At 39.7% G+C, this 20,832-nt stretch overlaps 1 protein-coding gene across 1 annotated transcript in view; it reads right to left on the bottom strand.

The window, feature by feature from the left end:
• The window catches only part of AKAP10 (A-kinase anchoring protein 10), an 80,050-nt gene that overhangs the window by 23,523 nt on the left and 35,695 nt on the right, over positions 1 to 20,832 (bottom strand). Inside the window, exons 5-10 of the mRNA XM_086686141.1 lie at positions 12,874 to 12,972; positions 7,539 to 7,623; positions 6,587 to 6,710; positions 5,104 to 5,240; positions 2,489 to 2,633; positions 492 to 665 (exon numbers count right to left, since the gene is read on the bottom strand). Coding sequence (XP_086542267.1) covers positions 492 to 665; positions 2,489 to 2,633; positions 5,104 to 5,240; positions 6,587 to 6,710; positions 7,539 to 7,623; positions 12,874 to 12,972 — 764 coding nt within the window. The remainder of the gene's footprint in view (positions 1 to 491; positions 666 to 2,488; positions 2,634 to 5,103; positions 5,241 to 6,586; positions 6,711 to 7,538; positions 7,624 to 12,873; positions 12,973 to 20,832) is intronic.

Genomic DNA, 20,832 nt, shown 5'->3' with positions numbered 1-20,832 from the left:
AATCCGAGAAGTCTGATACATGAAAGTACTCCAAAAAAAAAAAAAAAAAAAAAGGCTGAGGAAATGTGCAATGGCACTAGAATTTAAAATAAAATCAAAAGCTCTTCAGTGAAATACAGTATTAACAAATCTAGGCGTTCACTCAATTATTCTATAAAAAAAGCATCCCCAGTGTAGTTACTAAAATTTCCCAAGTAATTACACTAAATAGCTCTTCAGAGGCTCTAAATGCATATTATTTGATTACGGAGAGCACCAGCTGGAGTGTCAAGCAGAATAATGGCCTGAATGAAAGAGGACAATACCTTACAATATAATATACTGTTAATCACCACAGATACTCTGATTAGAACATATAGTAAGTAGGCTAATTTTATTTTCTCTTTCGTTTCTTCTGCAACTAAAGCTTACACACAGAATCTGTTACTGGTATTTGAAGGAAAGGATTTGTACACTTTTCTTCCTAACGGCAGAGGCAAACTGGTCAATACCTGAGAAGCTGAGCCATCGGAACCGCCTGGGTGAGAGTCATCAGGAGGGCCGACAGAGCCATGAGCAGCCAGTGAAACGTTCCCTCCCAGAAATTCATCTCCTCGAACCGAATGGATGAGATCATTCAAATATTTATAATAAAGATTGCTGGATAAAAAGCCAGGCAAAAAGACCTGAAAAAGAGGACAAGCATTATTTTAAAGTTGAAGTCAAATACGACTAAAATTTTATTTGCAAACAAAATTTTACCCGCAGTTCTACCAGGTGGTACAAATGATTTTGTCACACTACCAAGTATTATCCCTTCATACACAGTTTACATTGTGACTACAATTAAGAGTACAATTTGTAGGTTTTTTCCCCTGAAAAACACTTGCCATAAAACTATTACATAGACTTGATATTTAGACTTCTTAGTGACCAGAAAACATGCAGGGAGTGAATATAACCTGACACTACATTTTTCTGGTTTGCTATAAATATTAAAGTCCAGGTGTATGTATTGATAATTTACTTTTGAACTGATTTCCTTAAGATAAATTACCAGCTGTGTGATTATTGAGTTAAACAGCATGAACATTCTAGCTTTGATATATATGGCCAATTTACTCTTCAGAAGGATGTTGCTAATTTGTATCATTGGCAATATATCAAGGTGTCTGTTTTGAGACCGGCTTTCCAACACTGGATTGTGTTTTTCCAAATCATTGTTAAATAAGTGCCTAATGATGGATGTTTTTCTTTGCATTTAAAAATTATTAATGATGCTGAATAAGCTCCCATGCTTATTACTGGCACTTCCTATCACCAGCTTTTCCTTCATAGCACTTAGCCCATGACGGTGGCACTTAACATGTTTTTAACTTGTGCCTTCTTTATAGACAGAGCTCCAAGAGGGCAGAAACCACATTTCTTCGTTTACCCCTGAAACACCAATACCTAGCACAGAAATTCTCAAAGTACTGATGAACAAACCATCTAGGTCTTTTTCTCATTTATCTACTTGATAGTATTCTTAAAATTAGTGTAAGTTCTTTCACATATATACGTTTTATAAGAAATATTTTTATGTTCTGTTTTTCTGTGTATTTTAATTTTCTTTTTTAGCCAGAAAGCTTGCACTCTTCACATGATACAGATTTGGAACTTTTCCTTTAAGATCAGAAAGATTTTAACTTTAATTTCATTTAGTTTAATTAAAAAAAATTATCCCTGGGCCCTAGCTGATACTCTACTCAGTTTGGCACTAGATTTTAACGATTTGAATTTTATATGTAACTCTTCCATGTTCCTGAAATTCAGTTTTTATGTGTAGTATTATTTAACAGTGCTTACTTAACCCCTTCCCACCTAGATACACATGACATACATAAGCAACAGAACCTCATGGGCTTATCCTGGGCTCTGTGCAATTCCTGGCAAAATCTGCTCTAGTTCATTAGAAGAATGAATCATTCACAAATTCCAACACCTTATTATTAATAAGCTATCAGTGATACCCCAGAAGTTATGATACACAAAACTAGCACTCTAGCCCTGTTGACAGATATTGATGAAATATCTGGAACACCCCTAGGCTAACTTCACCCAATATTGCTATCGAATCATTTTTGAAAATGTGGTAACAACAGGCTATGTTAATAGCCATTGGCATTTTTTAATGCTTACTATGTGTCAGGCGTAACATTAATAGTAACTGCATCCATCTTACCTCATTCTAATCCTTAAAATAACTTTAAGTATCCATACTATCTCCATTTTACCGGTGAGGAAAGCGGCATTAAAGAATTTCAGTAACTGCCTGAGGTCACTCAGCCTATAAAGGTTAAGATGAATACATACCAAGTCAGAGTCAAAGCCTCTGCTCTTAATCACTATGTTCCCCTGTTTCCATTTTCCACTGTTCTGTTACATTGGGTTTCTCCCGTGTTATGTTTTCTGGGTTTCACCAGTAAAAACTTCTTGCGGTTTTAATATTTTTGAAGTTCTTGGTTACCTTCTCCATGGTCGTCCAGGCCTGACGTAATGGAGTTGTGAAACAGTTAGGGAGTGGCCCACCTTCCCTGCAGATATTGGATTCGATTTCTAATCGCACAACATCATCAAATCCAAGAGGATGTGTGGCTTGGAGGGAGAAGTACCTATGGTACAAAGACAGCCAAAGAAAGTAAAACCAAATTCCACAGCCAGTAGAAGCAACTTTTGGTACCTACACTAGAGAATCTTCTATGAGGCTACTTGATTCAGCCTGCAGACCTAGGACTCTAGAACTGGCTGACAGCTGGGCTGCAACCTTGATTCCCACGGCCCTAAAGTCAACTTGCTACCTTTGTATTATCTCCTTTCGTCATCCTTAGCCCTCGTTTAAGTTTTCTGAGGGTCAACTGAGACAAAGAAATCAATCAATCACACACATTGAATGGGTACCCATTCTCTGTTCAGCACTTGGGAGAGAGAAATCGACTTAAAGGAGGGTAAGACACAGTTATTTCCCCTGGAAAGGGAGCAGAAAAGATCTCTGCATAGGCCACAATAAGAACATGCCATCATAACTAAGAGACCCAAGTAATGTACTAGTAGGAATTCAAAATAAAAGAACAGTGAGGGGCAAGTAAGTGCATTTGATGTATTTGGATAGGATAACAGGACTTGATGACTGGGTGCAGAAAGGAGAAGGAGTAATTGATCAGTGATACCTCAAAGATTTCTAACTTCTTAAGATATAATGCAAAACTCGTGTCTTGGTAAGCTGATTATAAAAGTGGATACCAAAAAAAGGAGGATTAAAAGAAAAATACCATCTTAGGGACTTCTAAATCCTGTCTACGATACAAATAAAGACTGATTAGATAGGACTGTGATGTTACATACATAATATACAGAAGACATAAAAACAAACAGGGATTGGTAAAGTCAAATATGGCCCAATGAACTGGACAAAATGACAGTGCGAGTGGGATGCCATACGGTAACCTGCATTTACAAAAGGCTCCCAATGTGACAATGGGATCCAGTAGGAAAACAGACTCTCTGCTCTGTGGGGTCACTGACCTCCAGCCAGGATCTCACTACTAGTACCATTTTTCTGTTCCAGCATAAAAAAATATACATATATATTTTTTGTTATCAGCTTTTTCTTAACAGAAAGTTAGTCTCCCATCTTGTAATGAGTAAGTTGGTAAATACTCTTCCGTGATTGGAATTTTGGAGCATCTCAGACCAAATTTCTAAATGTAAACATCTGCTGTTTCAACGTCCATGTAACAATATTTCTTATATAATATTTCCCACAAATACATTATACGAAAATAAACAGTGAGAAAACATCAAGAACTGTATTCCAGCTTAAGTTATGCCACTAACTCGCCCTGTGACTTTGAGAAAGTCACTACCTCTCTGGGCCTTCATTTTCTCATCTGCAAAATGGGAAAATCGGACTAGATCCCTAATCTGGCTATTCATCAGCATCATCTCGGGAATCTTCTAAAAATAAAGATTCCTGGGTCATACCTCAAACATGCTGAATCAGAATCTCTCAGAGAGGACTGGAAACCTATTTTTAACAAGCCCCCAGGTGATTTTCACACAGACAACCCAGCATGAACTTGCAGAGCAATATTTAAGAATCACTGACCTAGATGCACTCGGCTCTCTCCCAACCCTGACAGTCCATGGATTCTCCTCTACCATCAAGTTATCCTCTTAACAGTTGCTTGTGGATACAAATAGCATATTACTTTTCTTTACAGAGTATGGAAAATTAAATGAACAGTGTACGGGCGCTGGCCACAGCCTTATCATTTAACTGACCAAATGTTTTCAGTCTGTTCACTGTAAGATTTTGCCATCCTCTCGTTTGCAGTGAAGACAAGTTATTCACTGAGTATGAACCAGGCTGGGCAGATCTGCATCACAAAATATGATCTGCCTATAGAGAGTCAAGACCGTTTTTAATATATCCCAGTTAGTTTCATCTTCCTTTTTATTTTTTAGAGAGGGGAGAGAGAGCGTGTGCATATGCGCGTGCGTGCGGACCGGGCAGAAGGAAGGGGAGAGAGGGACTCTCAAGCAGGCTCCACGCCTAGTGCAGAGCCCGATGCGGGCCTCAATCATCTGACTGTGAGATCGTGCCCCAGGCCGAAATCAGGAGCCGGACACTTAACCAACTGAGCCACCCAGGTGCCCCCATCTTCTGCTTATATTCCCTTACCCAAGTTTTACTTACCCAAACTCAAGTTTCCTGAAAGTGCCACATTCCCCTAAGTTTCTCTGACTTTGCTTGTGCCAATCCCTCTGCCTAGAATGTTCTTTCCTGCCTTCTCTGGCTAGCAAATTTCAATTCGTTCTTCAGGATCCAATTCTCATCTTTCTCTTGTGAAACCCTCCCTGAACTCCACCACCATCAACCTTCTTGCCACACACAGACCTCCTATTCCCCCAAGACCTTTGTTCTAACAGTCCTAAAACTATACACACCATATGAAACGTAGCTTTTCTGCTACTCCCTGTGAGCTCCTTGACAGCAAGGACTGAATCTATTCAATTTTATTTCCGAAGTACCTATCAAATAACAAACACTTGCCAAACGCTGAATACATCAACAAAACTCACTTGTCATATAAAATCATGGCATCATTCTGTGCCTCCTGTCCATCATACTGGCCCTTCTTGGCAGCCAGCTGAGACTGGAAGTTATCTGCTGCCAACCAGAACTGTAAGATATTCACTGCATCCTCTTTCTCCATGTACTAGGAAGGAAAAATACAAAAGAAGAAAAAAAGACCATAAACAGATTTCTCTCCCCATCTCTAATCTCTAAGTCCAACCATTAAAATACAGGACACACACGCACGCGCGCACACACACACACGCACGCACACACACACACACACACACACACACACACACACCAAAACACAACACAAAAACAGATCCACTTGTTCAGTTAATGCCAGTCAACAACTTACAGTTATTTGAGATTGAAAAGCATAAAGCCATTCTTGTAGGGAGAAAATATAAAAACTAACAACAAAACAACCACGCTGCCGGATACAAACTTAAGTGAACTGGAATAAAAATCACGGTAAAGAGGATTAGTGGTCCCTCGCTGGCAAACATACACAGAATAAACTAACCAGACCAAATCTTTGATACCTGATCATTTCCATCACCCCATGCAGCCAGAGTAACGGGAACAAATGCTGGACTTAGGCTGATGGCAAACGAGGGAGTGAGAAAGCAGATCAACTGAACGGGCTCTATTCTTGGGAGAGGCAGAGTCAAGCGTATCCAAGTTACGCTCTGTGAGCCTGGAAATCCTCTCATCTCTACTGAATACTCATTTGCTTTGCAGCAAAAGCATCTCATTTGCCGAAGCTGAACAAATACCATTACACTAAACTGTATGCCTCAAAGAGATTAATATATTCATTGCTCGAGAAATCCTATCCAGTGGCTGAAGTAAAAGGGACGATAGTAGGAAAACGTTTGCTCCTTTTCTTTCTCTCTTCTGAAGTCTGGTCTGCAAATATGTGTGCATTGGAATCATGTACCAAAACTGTGGTTTTTTAAAACAGCTCCAAATAATCAAAAATATGCATTCTCGGGGCGCCTGGGTGGCGCAGTCGGTTAAGCGTCCGACTTCAGCCAGGTCACGATCTCGCGGTCCGTGAGTTCGAGCCCCGCGTCAGGCTCTGGGCTGATGGCTCGGAGCCTGGAGCCTGTTTCCGATTCTGTGTCTCCCTCTCTCTCTGCCCCTCCCCCGTTCATGCTGTCTCTCTCTGTCCCCAAAAAAATAAATAAACGTTGAAAAAAAAAATTAAAAAAAAAACATGCATTCTCTTATAAGCAGATTTTTAATAAGTTTTTCAAAATTAGAGTTATCTTACACTGAATTTTCACATTCTCTACTCTAACACGCCATCAAAGTACCCTTGCCATTAGATACAACTTAAAATAGTACTGTGTCATTCCAATTGATCTTTTTGGAAATGACTTGGCTCTTCCGTGTTATTTTCTATAGAGGGGGCCCCAGCATTTCTAGTTCAGAGGCTGGAATGCTCTAACAGAGTGTGAAAGGAAATGCAGACTTTACCTCAGAGAAATAAAAGAGGGCTGACTCACAGAAGAGAATGTCAGCCAGGTAAACAGTTCCACTGGTCAGCACTTCAATCTGGTATTTACAGAAATGGTGACTTCGCAGAAACTCACTAAAGTGCCTGCACATGGACAAAAAGGGAAAATTTGAGGGAACGACCAAGGAAAGAGCTTAACTGGGAAAAATACACTCTTTCCATTCTGTGCCTGTTGTATCTTAAAAGCCTAGGTCAACACTACCTCCCTTCCCCTGGTGTCGTTCCTGGTTCTTACACCTGGAAATAATCTCTCCCCGCTCTTGGTGGCTTTGTAGTTTTCCTCTGTGACACATGCTACCTCCTATTACGGTAACCAAAGATCATGCCCTATTTCTCTCATTAGGCTCTAATTTTCTTTAAAGCAGGCATTGTATCTAACTGTGCCTTGCACAGAGCACCCTTTTCAGAAATGCTAAATGAATCAATATGTAGATTTTTTTTTTTTAAGGGCATGCAGCAGTAATTAATCTAAAACAAAACAAAACAAAACAAAACAACTTTGGAGGCCGTTTCAACAAATCTATGTGGATTTAGAAGTAATAGCATCCATTAAGCCTAAAGCATGCACTAACAAATTAGGATATCCACCTGCACACGTGCATTGTTTGAACAGAAACCAATTGTAACAGTCACACTACACCCACATCACCCCCAAATGACTTCAGAATTAAAAACAAATTCTTTTAACCTGGGAAATATTAACATTAAAAATGAACACGGGTTTTATTATTTTTAAGAGTTCACATAATTTATATTTAAAAGACACCATTAACCAAAGTAGTCTTAGAGCATGAGTATGCTTATACGATCCTGTAAACATTCAAAATACTTAAGTCCTCAGAGACCATTTGTTTTTAGTTGAGTGAACCCAGATCCCGAAAACGCAAATGGGAAAGTATGTAATTAACTTACTCTTGCTCCATTGCACTAAAGACTATGGACTGTGCCACAACAAAACAGTTGGGGTCCACCTGTCCATCTTCTCCACAAATCTTTGCTGTAAAAGAAATGGTAAATAAATTTCTACTAAATCTGAACTATACACCTTTGGGAATCAGAGGAATAAAGGTAGAGGCATATGAATCAGAAAGTTTTAAATAGAGCTAAGAAAAATACAGGTGCACGGCTAATCTTGAGGTAGGGAAGGTCTTTCTAAGCATATACACAAAAGTAGAAATCAAAAGATTTAACAACATAAAATTAATTTTTATACACGAGAACACCTCCGAAACAAAATAAAACAACTGGTGCAAAAAAATTCACAGCGTGAATGACAATTTACTTTGTATGTGATAGATTATTATCATTCATATATCAAGAGCTCCTACAAACTAGTAAGAAATGTCCTGGAAGAAAAATGAGCCAAGGACATGAAAAGACAGTTTACAAAAGAACAAATATAGGGGCGCCTGGTTGGCTCAGTCAGAAGAGCATGCTACTCTTGATCTCGGGGTTATGAGTTCAAACCCCATGCTGGGTACAGAGATCAATGGAAAAAAAAACAAAACTTTTTTTTTTTTTAAAAGAACAAATTATAAAATGGCCAATATGCAAAGATATGCATGCTCGCTGGTAATCAAATAAATATAACTACAAATTAGAATAATGAGGCACCCCACCTTTTGTCTAGCAAATTGGCACAAAACTGTACAACAATGCATATGTTTAATTGTGTAACACTACACTGCCTTGTTTGAGCAAGGGCATGGGAAAACAGACACTAGCATTTGTGGGAAAATAGTGGTATATAATTTTCCGGAGGGCATTCTGGTAGTTTCTAGCATAAGCTTTAAAAATAAACATGCCCTTTCAATCAGCAATTCTATTTCTAAGACTGCAACCTAAAGAGTTATGGATTTGTAAAAAGGTTTATCTGTAAAAAGTTTAGCAAAATGTTATTTGGAAGAAACACAAAGTGTGCTAAAATTAGGAATTACCTAAATCAACTGCAGCAAGTGGGTAAGCCCGTTGGTTAGCCAGCTATCAAACATGGCTGAAACCCTCCCGCCCACGATGGCTGGTTTCACTTTAAGTTCATGACTTTAGCACGACCTTAATGAAACCCAAGGATCATACTACAGTCTCCTGGGCCATTTTCTCTCATACTCTACCGGACAACACACATCTTCTTCTCCCTCTTTAAAAATGATATACATCTTCGAATTCTCTTTGCTGATTACTCTGCTTCCTACTTCATTAAGAAAATAGAAGCAGTCAGAAAATTATTTCCATCTCCTGCCACCACATCTACCAACTCACCTGCACCTCTACCCACACACCCTGCATTTGAGCACCGGACCCCTTCCTCTTGCCTCAAGACTTCTTTCTTACAGCAACTGTCCCCTTGGTCTCCTGCATCGCTTCTTTGCTGCTGCCTCATATTCACCAGCTATATACAGTCTGTCTGTATGTTACACATATGAACTTGCTTGTATGCTATACCTTATATGCGTATAACACATCACCACAAAAACAAAACCCACTGGCCCTTGACTTAACATCCCCTTTCAGTTTATCCCTGGAGCAAGATGCCTCAAAGAGTTGCTCATACTTGCTGTCTCCACTCCGCCTCCTATTCTAAGACTCCTCTGATGAAGTTTTCGTCTCCACTGGTACCCTGAAATTAAGATAACCAGTGGGCCAGTTGTCCACAGGGCTGGCAAGTCCATTCCATTCCTAGTACTCATCTTACTTAACCTCTCAGCAGGATTTAACACACCTTCGATCACTCCCTTACCCTCAGAAACGTTTTTTCACTTGGCTTCCAGAAAAGAACTACTGTCCTGAGACAGAGCTGATAAAGCGGGGCCTACTTTACTAGCTGTTACTCCTGAGTTTCTGCTAGTTCTTCCTCACCTGCCAGACTTGTAAATATCAGGCCTGCCTCAGAACTGGGTGCTTAAGACTTCTTTGTCTTTACTCATCATATTTATGCTGAGGGTAATGTTATCCGTGGCTCTGAACCACCTATATGCTGGTGACTTCTAAACATGTATCTTCAACCTACACCTCTTTCACGAACTCCTAGTGCAGATATCCAGCTGCATACTTGACATTCACCATTTAGTGAACACCCAAACTCCTGATTTTCCCCATAAGCCATTACCCTCACAGTCTTCCTCATCTTATAAATGGCAACTCCAGGGGCACCTGGGTGGCTCTGTCGGTTAAGCGACCGACTTCGGCTCAGGTAGTGATCTCACAGTTCATGAGTTCAAGCCCCATGTTGGGCTCTTTGCTGACAGCTCGGAGCCTGGAGCCTGCTTCGGATTCTGTGTCTCCCTCTCTCTATGCTCCTCCTCTGCTCGTGCTCTGTCTCTCAATACTAAATAAACGTTAAAAAAAATTTTTTTTTCAAGTTTATAAATGATAACTCCACTCTCTTATTCAGGTTTGTTTGTTTATTTGAGAGAGTGACAGCATATGAGCCAGCGAGCAGGGGGAGAGAGGCAGAGGGAAAGGGACAGGGAATCTTAAGCAGGTTCCAAGCCCAGTACGGAGCCCGAAGCAAAGCTCGATCCCATGACCCTGGGATCATGGCATGAACTGAAATCAAGAGTCTTACATTCAACTGATGGCCACCCAGGTGCCCCATTATTCAGGTTTGAAAAACAAACAAACAAACATGAAGTCATGCTTAATGCCTTTTTCCCCTCTCACACTACTCAACTTCAAACCATCAGTAAATTCTATCAGCTATACCTTCAAAATATCTTTAAAATTCTACCACTTCAAGGATTTGCAGAAGATGAAGGAAGCAGTGGAAGCACAGTTTTTGGGTTATTCTGAGTCCCCATATAAACAGGGAGTAATGAGCCAGCAATACCAGAAACCCATGGATAACATTTACAACCAAACTAGGCAGGTGGGATACACAATAACAGCTTAAGTGCAGACTTCTTCCAACTGTGATGTACTTGAAGTAGAGCTGTGTAGAGTATTCCAGGGGCGGCTGGGTGCCTCAGTTGGTCGAGCATCTGACTTCAGCTCAGGTCATGATCTCATGGCTCAGAGTTCGACTCCGCACCGGGCTCTGTGCTGACAGCTCGGAGCCTGGAGCCTGCTTTGGATTTAGTGTCTCCCTCTCTCTCTGCCCCTCTGTCGCTTGTGCTCTCTCTCTCTCTCAAAAATAAACATTAAAAAAGAAAAAACGCATATTCTAACTGAAAGAGAAGAAAACGGGGTAGGATTCAGAAGAATGAGGTTCAAAGAAGAAAAATGGTCTAAAAACATAGGTAATTAACATTTTAACTTTCTCAGATCTCTTGATCACTAAATGTTACCAACTTATACTTCAAAAGATTTTTTTCCCCTCACGGGATTATATCATTAATTTGATAAAGAAAAGGAAAGAAAATAATTGAAGTGATATTTCATTTTTAAATATATTACTTGAACCCCACCCCCCTTTTCTCCCCTACCCCTGCATAGTTTGGTTATTCACTGACACAAACAAATCCCCAAAGGAATCACTAGCCAATCAATATCTCAAATAGCCAAATTCTAATCAGTTAGCACACCCCAGTTGTCCTGTTGCAGAGGAAATGCTGGTCTAGAGAAGTGTGGAAGATGGTTGTAACAAATTCCCACATAAAAATAGAGGAACTGCATAGAAAGGCCAAATTCCAAAGACAACATTTGCAACAAAACTGGGTGAAAACCCAAAATACAAGCAAATGGGGACAATCAACAGCCTCAAGACCTGTATAAGAGTCTGTGTGGGAGAAACAAAAGGAAAACAATGGGGCCAACATCTGACAAGCCCTAAAATAGTCAACAGTTGTTCACTGGAAAGTATGGTGGGCCAAATTAAGAACTACAGTTTAGACAGGAAAAGGTTTTGCTGTCTCCAATAATGAATGAATGCAAAGTATCTGTGATAAAGACTGAAAGAGCCCCATGCTGGGAAGAATCTGCTAGAAGAATAACATGCTATATTTCATAAATCAAAAATATCAAGTTTCTGTAATAAAAATATAAAACTCAGTACCAGGACTTGATGGGAACATAATAAACGTTTGTTTAATGAATAAACAAATCACTTTCATCTGTGATTACAGGTGCCTCTAAGGTCCTTCTTATACAACGGAGTAAAAACTTTTTTTTTTTTTTTTTTTACTATGACCTACAGAGAAATAGGTTTACATGACATAGTATATACATACATAAACATATGATGAAAACAATTTCCTGAAATGAGGTTTGCCCTTACTACTGTGAAGCACTTTCATTTTTCTTTTTTTTTTTTAATTTTTTTTTTTTTAATGCTTATTTATTTCTGAGACAGAGAGAGAGCATGAGTCAGGGAGGGGCAGAGAGAGAGGGAGACACAGAATCAGAATCAGACACAGAATCCAGGCTCTGAGCTGTCAGCACAGAGCCCGACGCGGGGCTTGAACCCACAGACGGCGAGATCATGACCTGAGCCAAAGTCAGACGCTCAACCGACTGAGCCACCCAGGCGCCCCGCACTTTCGTTTTTCTATTCTAGTCTTTTTTTGGCAGGAAGGTGTGGTCATAAGAGGAGACTAGTCTGAATTTACAGTATGAAAAACACTGCCAAATAGCATACCAGTCAATGTGTAGTGGTCTATTTTCTCACCTTTTCTTTTTTTAATGTTTTTATTTTTGAGAGAGAGACAGCATGAGCAGGAGAGGGGCAGAGAGAGAGGGAGACACAGAATCTGAAGCAGGCTCCAGGCTCTGAGCTGTCAGCACAAGGGCCTGACACAGGGCTCAAACCCACCGACCACGAGATCATGACCTGAGCTGAAGTCAGACAGTTAACTGACTGAGCCACCCAGGTGCCCCTGTAGCGGTCTGTTTTCAAATCCTGAGTCTGCTATGTCTGAGGTGTGTTATCTTGGACAAATAATTAAATCCCCTCTTTGTGCTTCAGATTTCTCATTTATAAAATAATAACTGTATTTATATTACAGGTTTTTAGAAGGTTAGAGTTTATCCACAGAAAGTGCTTATAATGCTGTCTGGGACACAGTAAGAATTCAACATTTTTGAGTGTCACTATTGTTTTTGCTGCTGCTGTTATTTGAGCCAAAGTCCAAGAATTTACATCTGACGTATGAAGAGAAAATTTTTAAGTGAGCTACAGTTGATATACTAAAGTACTCTGAACACAGACTAAGAAGGGATATGTTGACTTCCATTTTCATAAAAGATTCTCTTAAGTAATAACCAAAAACAGGCATTATTTATTTTTTTTGCCATAGCTTCAAGCACTGCTTACCTATGATGTCATTTCTCATTGCTTCTGTAATCGGTATTGGTTTAGCAGCATCTGGAGATATGTATTTGGTAAAAGTATTCACTGCATCTTGTTCTATGCCTGCAAGGGAAGAAGGGGACAACTTCAAAATTCAAAGCACACTTGGACCAGTAATGGGCTACAATCATGAACAGTGGGGCTGTTTGCTGTATGCCCAAGTGTGTGCGTGCACACACACAAACACATCCACATTTATTGCAAATATAAATATATAAAAAAATATGTACGGGAGAAAACACTGTTGCTTCTTCACCGTTTGGTTTGTGGAACAGAGAAGTTACGCCTGAATTCCGCCCCCTATTCCTCCTCTAAACTAACCAACTGCTCCTTAACAGCAATTATTTATGCATGTCCTCTTTCCATGTCTCTTCTCCAAAATCTCAACGTAAGGGACTTGCTCAGCAATGTTAACAGCAGGAACTGCAAAATTATTTATAAACCTGCACTTTAAATATTTTACAAAATGATTTCAGGTTTATGAATACCTTCGTTCGACTTTCAACAACCCTAGAAGGTTAAAACAACAGATCTCAAGCTTTTTAGTCTCAGGACTTCTTTGCAACCTTAAGTTAAATTGAAGAACCTAAAGAGCTTTTGTTAATGTGAGTTTTATCTACAGGTATTAACATATGAGAAATAAAAAATAAGAAAATTATTGATTCGGTTAAAATTAACAATATTAAATCTGTTGTAAGTTAACATAAACAGTATTTTTTATGTGGAAAAAAAAAAAAGATTTTCCAAACTGAAAAAATTAGTGAGAAATGGGCTTTGTTTTACATTTTGCAATGCTCTTTGTCTTGATAGCAAACTGCTGGACTTTCATGATCTGCCTTGGCATTCAATCTGCCGTACTATTCTGTGTTGGCTGAAGTATATTCTAATGTGCTGGTGCGTGTACACACACACTGTTCATTCTGGTTCTGGCACAGAGCTTCTAAAAGCAACCCCTAGAATTTCCTAAGCAGCAGGGGTGAGAGGAGCATATTTTGTTATTCATAATGAGCCCCTTTCAACCACAGGAGTGTTTATGGTAATGAGGTGACTTGCAGAATGGGGCAGGTTGCCAGAGGAACAAACTGTGTGATTACAGAACTAGAATTTTCAGCCCCACTCCCCAACCTCCAGGGAGGGTAGAGGGGCTGGGGATCATCAAGTTAATCACCAATGGCCAATAATTTAATCAATTATGCCCATGTTGTAGAACCATGAAAACCCTAAATGAAGTGGTTCAGAGCTTCCAGGTTGGTGAATGCATCTATGTGCTGGGAGGGTGGCACACCCCCAACCCCTCAGAGACAAAGGCTTTGTACTTGGGATCTTCTTGACCTTGCCCTATACACCTCTTCATTTGGTGGTTCGTTTCCATGCTTTATGATGTACTTTATTATTATTTAAGTTTATTTATTTTGAGAGACAGAGAGAGCAAGCAGGGGAGGGGTAGAGAGAGAGGGAGAGAAAGAATCCCAGGCAGGCTCCATGCTGTCAGCCTGGAGCCCAACGTGGGGCTCAAACTCACAAACCATGAGATCATGACCTGAGCTAAAACCAAAGGTCAGACGCCTAACCAACTGAGCCACCCAGGCACCCCTTGATGTACTTTAAAATAAACCAATAAATGTAAATAAAATGTTTCCCAAAGTTCTGTGAGCTATCATAAGAGATTACAGAACCTGAGGAGAGGCTGTGGAAATCCCACATTTATAGCTGGTTGGCCAGAAGTACAGGTGACAAATGTAGTTGGGACTTGCGACTGGCATCTGAAGTGGGAGGCAATCTTGTGGAACAGCGCCCTTAACCTGTGAGGTCTGCGCTAACTCTGGGTAGTTATGGCCAGAATGAATTGAACAGTAGGACCCCCAGTTACTGACCACAGAGAGAACTGGAGAAGTGCTTGGTGTGGAAAGCCCACATGTTTGGTGTCACAAGTATTGTGAATAGAGGAATGGGTTTCCTTTTACCTATATTAAGAAACTCTTGCCTCAGATAGGCAGAGATGGGAAAAGGAGTATTTTAATGGCTGTTTGAGATCACTGTGGATAAATTCTTCTTTGATACTACACCCAAATGTGACAGTGGTAGTTTCTTAACGGTAAGTTAGAATGGTAGAAGTGCAAACCCTATCAGTGAACTTGTCTGTTATATTAAAATCCAATGGTGTATCTCCCATGTTAGGAGACCTTTTACTCATGATTTTATTACATCATATATACATATTTTTAAAATTTTTAAATGCTTATTAATTTTTGAGAGAAAGCGAGAGAGCAGGGCAGGGGCAGAGAGAGAGGGAGACAGAGAATCCCAAGCAGGCTCCACACTGTCAGCACAGAGCCCAATGTGGGCGGGGCTCACTCTCACAAACCTTGAGATCATGATACGAGCCTAAGTCAAGATTAAGTTGGATGCTTAGCCAACCGAGCCACCCAGGTGCCCCGACGTAAATTTTTTGGAATATTTTGGAAAATATTGGTTCACTGACTTATGTAGACCTTTCAAATGTTGATGCCCTGCATCATATAGTATAAAAAAAGAAATCACATCATTAATATCACAAACATCTTATCAGAACACTCTTTAAAGCTGTCAAAGCATAAGGTGGTGAATACGAGTTTTCCAAAATTCTAATTTTCATTGAAAAGCTCAAACTTTACCCACGGGCAAATACTGTCAGCTGTTTTCCGTGAAATGTCAAGCTTAATTCATTCATTTCCAAGAAAATATCTGGCAAATACCCAAGTCTGTAACCGTAGTCATTCTTTGGAGTAAAAATGGTATTCCATTAAATAAGCAGCTAATTCAGCTCACAAAAACAAAGCCATACACCCATGTTGTGATGGGCTCTAGGTTTTGTACAGAAGTGCACACCTGAAACTAATACTACACTGTAAGTTAACGAACTGGACTTTAAAAACTTAAAAATAAAATAAAAACATTTACATCTTAAAAAATACATGCACCCAAGAGTTTAGATTTAATAAAGTTAATTATCTACTTCCCCAAAGACATCTTTCAGTAAAAGCGGCACTTAGTTTTATTGGGAGTATGTAGCAGCACAAAATGACGATTACAATCTGGCCCAAGGCCAGCAGGTTTTCCCACAATTGCCTTTGCACCATCACTACAAAGGTCAACACAGTGAAAAAGACAAATAACATCTCAGAATTACTGTGGAAACAGTTTGGACGACATGCAACCTGTTGAAAAATTCTCAGGGACTCTATGGGTGTGCAAACCATACTTTGAGAACCCCTGGGTTAACAGAATAAATTTTTTTTAACAATAGATTATTATTCCTATTTTTACAGGAAAAAAAACCCCTTATGTACAAAAATTTTAAATGACTTATTTGAGTTAAGAAAGTGCTGGGGTGGGGGTGGGGGGGCCAGGGAGAAGCAAAAACAGTTTTTGTATGTGATTGAAGTTGTTATCAGCTTAAAATAGATTGCTACAAGATCTTTTATGTAAGTCCTATGGTGACCACAATAAAAATATCTACAGAAGATATGCAAAAGAATGAGAAAGAAATCTTAAGTGTGTCACTACATAAAAACAAGGAAACACAAAGGAAGACAGCAAGAAATGAAAAGAGGGAAAAAACCTAAAAGCCACTCACAAAAACAAGACAAAATGGCAACAGTAAATCCTACCCTATCAATAATTACTTTAAATGTACATGGATTAAACTCCCCAAAGACAAAGGCTGAATTTTTTTTTTTTTATTTAAAAAAAAAAATTTTTTTTTCAACGTTTATTTATTTTTGGGACAGAGAGAGACAGAGTATGAACGGGGGAGGGGCAGAGAGAGAGGGAGACACAGAATCGGAAACAGGCTCCAGGCTCCGAGCCATCAGCCCAGAGCCTGACGCGGGGCTCGAACTCACGGACCGCGAGATCGTGACCTGGCTGAAGTCGGACGCTTAACCGACTGCGCCACCCAGGCGCCCCTAAATTTTAGTTTTGAGAGAGAGAGAGACAGACAGAGAGACAGAGCATGAGCAGGGGAGGGGCAAAAAGAGGGAGACAGAACCAAAGCAGACTCTTGGCTCTGAGCTGTGAGTACAGAACCCGAAGGGGTGCTCGAGCTCACGGTTCATGAGATCATGACCTGGGCTGAAGTCAGACGCTTTACCGACTAAGTCACCCAGGCACCCCAAGAGACTCACTTTAGATTTAAGGGCACACATAGGCTCAAAGTGAAGGGACGGAAAAGATACTCCATGCAAATAGTAACCAGAAGACAGCAGGAGGAAGGGGACAAACCTTATAACAGACAAAAATAGACTTTATGTCAAAAACTGTCATAAGAGACAATGATAAAAGGGTCAATCCACCTAGAAGATATAACAATTATAAACACATCTCTGTATTTATTCTGATGTACCTAACATCAGAGCATCTAAATATTAAATCAACCACTGACAGAAGTGAAGGAAGAAATAAACACTAATACAATAATAGAAGATGGCAATACCACATTTTCAAAAATAGATACAGAATATCCAGACAGAAAACTGGAAGGAAACAGAGGACTCAAACACCACCACCGACCAAAAGGACCTAACAGACATACACAGAACATTCCACCTTACAGCAGCAGAAGGGAATACACCCTCTTAACACATTCAGATCATTCTCTAGGACAGATTACATGTTAAGTCAAAAACAGGTTTTAGATTTAAGACAGAAATCATAACAAGTATCTTTTCCAACAGCAATGGAATAAACCCAGAAATCAAAAGCAAAAAGAAAACTGGAAAATTCAGAAATATGTGGAAATTAAACAATATATACTCTTGAACAATGAATGAGTTGAAAAATACATCAGGAAATTTAAAAAATATCTGGAGACAGGGGTACCCGGCTGACTCAGTCAGTAGAGCATGCAACTTTTGAAGTTGAGATGGTGAGTTCAAGCCTCACACTGGGCATGTAGCCTACTTAAAAAAAAAAAAAAAATCCTGAGACAAATGAAAACACAACATACTAAAATGGGATGCAGTAAAACCAGTATCTAGAGGGACATTTATAGCTATAAATGCTTACATTAAGAAAGTAGAGGGGCGCCTGGGTGGCACAGTCGGTTAAGCGTCCGACTTCAGCCAGGTCACGATCTCGCGGTCCGTGAGTTCGAGCCCCGCGTCGGGCTCTGGGCTGATGGCTTGGAGTCTGGAGCCTGTTTCCGATTCTGTGTCTCCCTCTCTCTCTGCCCCACCCCCATTCATGCTCTGTCTCTCTCTGTCCCAAAAATAAATAAACGTTGAAAAAAAAAAATTAAAAAAAAAAAAAGAAAGTAGAAAGCTGTCAAAGAACATCTTTACAGAACTTCACAGAAGAAACTAGAAATAACAAATTAAGCCCAAAGTTAGAAGGAAGGAAGGAATAACAATTAGAGCAAAAATAAGCAAAATACAGAATAGATAAACAATAGAAAAATCAAGAGTTCTTTTTAAATTTTTTTATTAAAAATTTTTTTTAAACATCTATTTATTATTGAGAGACAGAGACAGAGCATGAACACAAGAGTGGCAGAGAGAGAGGGAGACACAGAATCTAAAGCAGGCTCCAGGCTCCAGCTGCCGGCACAGAGCCCGACGTGGGGCTCGAACTCGCAAACTGTGAGATCACGACCCGAGCCGAAGCTAGGATGCTTAACCGACTGAGCCACCCAGGTGCCCCAAAGAGTTGGTTTTTTAAAAAGATCAACCAAATTGACCAACTTTTAGCAGACCAAAATAAAAAGACAACTCAAATAAATAAAATAAAAAAGGAGATATAACAACTGATGCCACAGAGATGAAAATTTTAAGACACTATTATGAACAATTATATACCAACAAACTAGATATATGCCAACAATCTAGAAGACACAGGTAAACTTCTAGAAATATACAACCTACTAACACTGAATCATCAAGAAACAGAAATTGAACACATCTATAATTTGTGAGGAGACTAAATCAGTAACCAAAACTCTTCCAACAAAGAAAATCCCAGGAAAATATGGCTTCACTGGTGAATTCTACCCAACATTTAAAGAAGTAACACTGGGGTGCCTGGGTGGCGCAGTCAGTTGAGCGTCCGACTTCAGCCAGGTCACGATCTTGCAGTCCCTGAGTTCGAGCCCCGCGTCGGGCTCTGGGCTGATGGCTCGGAGCCTGGAGCCTGTTTCCGATTCTGTGTCTCCCTCTCTCTCTGCCCCTCCCCCGTTCATGCTCTGTCTCTCTCTGTCCCAAAAATAAATAAACGTTGAAAAAAAAAAATAAAATAAAATAAAAAAAAAGAAGTAACACTAATCCGGGGTGCCTGGGTGGCTCAGTCGGTTAAGTGGCCGACTTGGGCTCAGGTCATGATCTCGCGGTCTGTGAGTTCGAGCCCCGCGTCAGGCTCTGTGCTGACAGCTCAGAGCCTGGAGCCTGTTTCAGATTCTGTGTCTCCCTCTCTCTGACCCTCCCCCGTTCATGCTCTGTCTCTCTCTGTCTCAAAAATAAATAAACGTTAAAAAAATAAAAATAAAAAAAAATGAAAGAACTAACACTAATCCTTTTCAAACTCATTCCAAACAAATTAAAAAAGAAAGAACATTTCCAAACTCATTTTATGAGGTCAGCATTACCCTAATACCAAAACCAAAGACACTATAAGAAAACTACAGAACAATATCCCTGATGAACATAAATGCAAAAACCCTCAACAAAATACTAGCAAACAGAATTCAACAGTACATTAAAGCATCACACACTATGACCAAGTGGAATTCATCCCTGGAGTACAAGGACAGTTCAACATATAGAAATCAATTCTAGTGATACACCACTTCAACAAACTGAAGGATAAACATCATATGACCTACTCAATAGATGCAGAAGAAGCATTTAACAAAATTCAACACTTCCATGATTTAAAAGTTTCAACACACTAGGAACAAAAAAAAGGAAATGATCTCAACATAATAAAGGCCACACATGAAAAATTCACAGCTAATACCATACTCAATTGTGGAAAACTGAAAGCTTCTCCTCTAATATCAGCAACAAGGCAGTCAGGACGCCCACTTTTCACACCTCTATTCAACATAGTATTAGAAATCTAACCAAGGTTATTGGGATAGGGGGAAAACAAAGGGCCTCCAAATTGAAAAGAATGAAGTTAAATACCTCTATTTGCAGATGACTTAATCTTACATGTAGAAAACCCTGGGGTGCCTGGGTGGCTCAGTGGGTTAAGCATCTGACTCTTGATTTCGGCTCAGGTCATGATCTCACAGTTCATGAGTTCAAGTCCCACATTGGGCTGTGTGCTGACAGTGCGGAGACTACTTGGGATCCCCTATCTCCCTCTCTCTCTGCCCCTCTTCTGCTTGTGCTCTTGTTCTCTCTCTCTCTCAAAATAAATAAACTTAAAAAAAAAAAAAGACACAAAAATTAGAAAAAAACCCTGACAGATTTAATTCAGAGTTATAGGATACAAAAATCAATATGCCAAAATTAGTTGCATTTCGGGATGCTTGGGTGGCTCAGTTGGTTAAATGTCCAACTTCGGCTCAAGTCATGATCTCATGGTTAACAGGTTCTAGCCCTGTGTCAGGCTCTGTGCAGACAGCTCAGAACCTGAAACCTGCTTCAGATTCTGTGTCTCCCTCTCTCTCTGACCTTCCCCTGCTTATGCTCTGTCTCTCATTTTCTCTAAAATAAGTAAAAACCAATTTAAAAAAATAAAAAAAAATTAGTTGCATTTATGTATACTAACAACAAACTATCCTATCCAAAAAGGAAACTAAGCAAATAATCCCACTTACAATAGCATCACGAAGAATAAAATACTTAGGAATAAATTTAACCAAGGAAGTGAAAGATCCGTACACTTAAAACTGTAACACACTGCTGAAAGAAATTAAAGAGGACACAAATAAATGGAAAATCA

The sequence above is a fragment of the Puma concolor genome, chromosome E1 (genome assembly GCF_028749965.1).
Source record: "Puma concolor isolate L17-30 chromosome E1, mPumCon1.1.hap2, whole genome shotgun sequence".
In the NCBI taxonomy this organism is placed as follows: Eukaryota; Metazoa; Chordata; class Mammalia; order Carnivora; family Felidae; genus Puma; species Puma concolor.
Note: the sequence above shows the minus strand (reverse complement) of the source record. Positions and strands in the feature narration are given on the sequence as shown.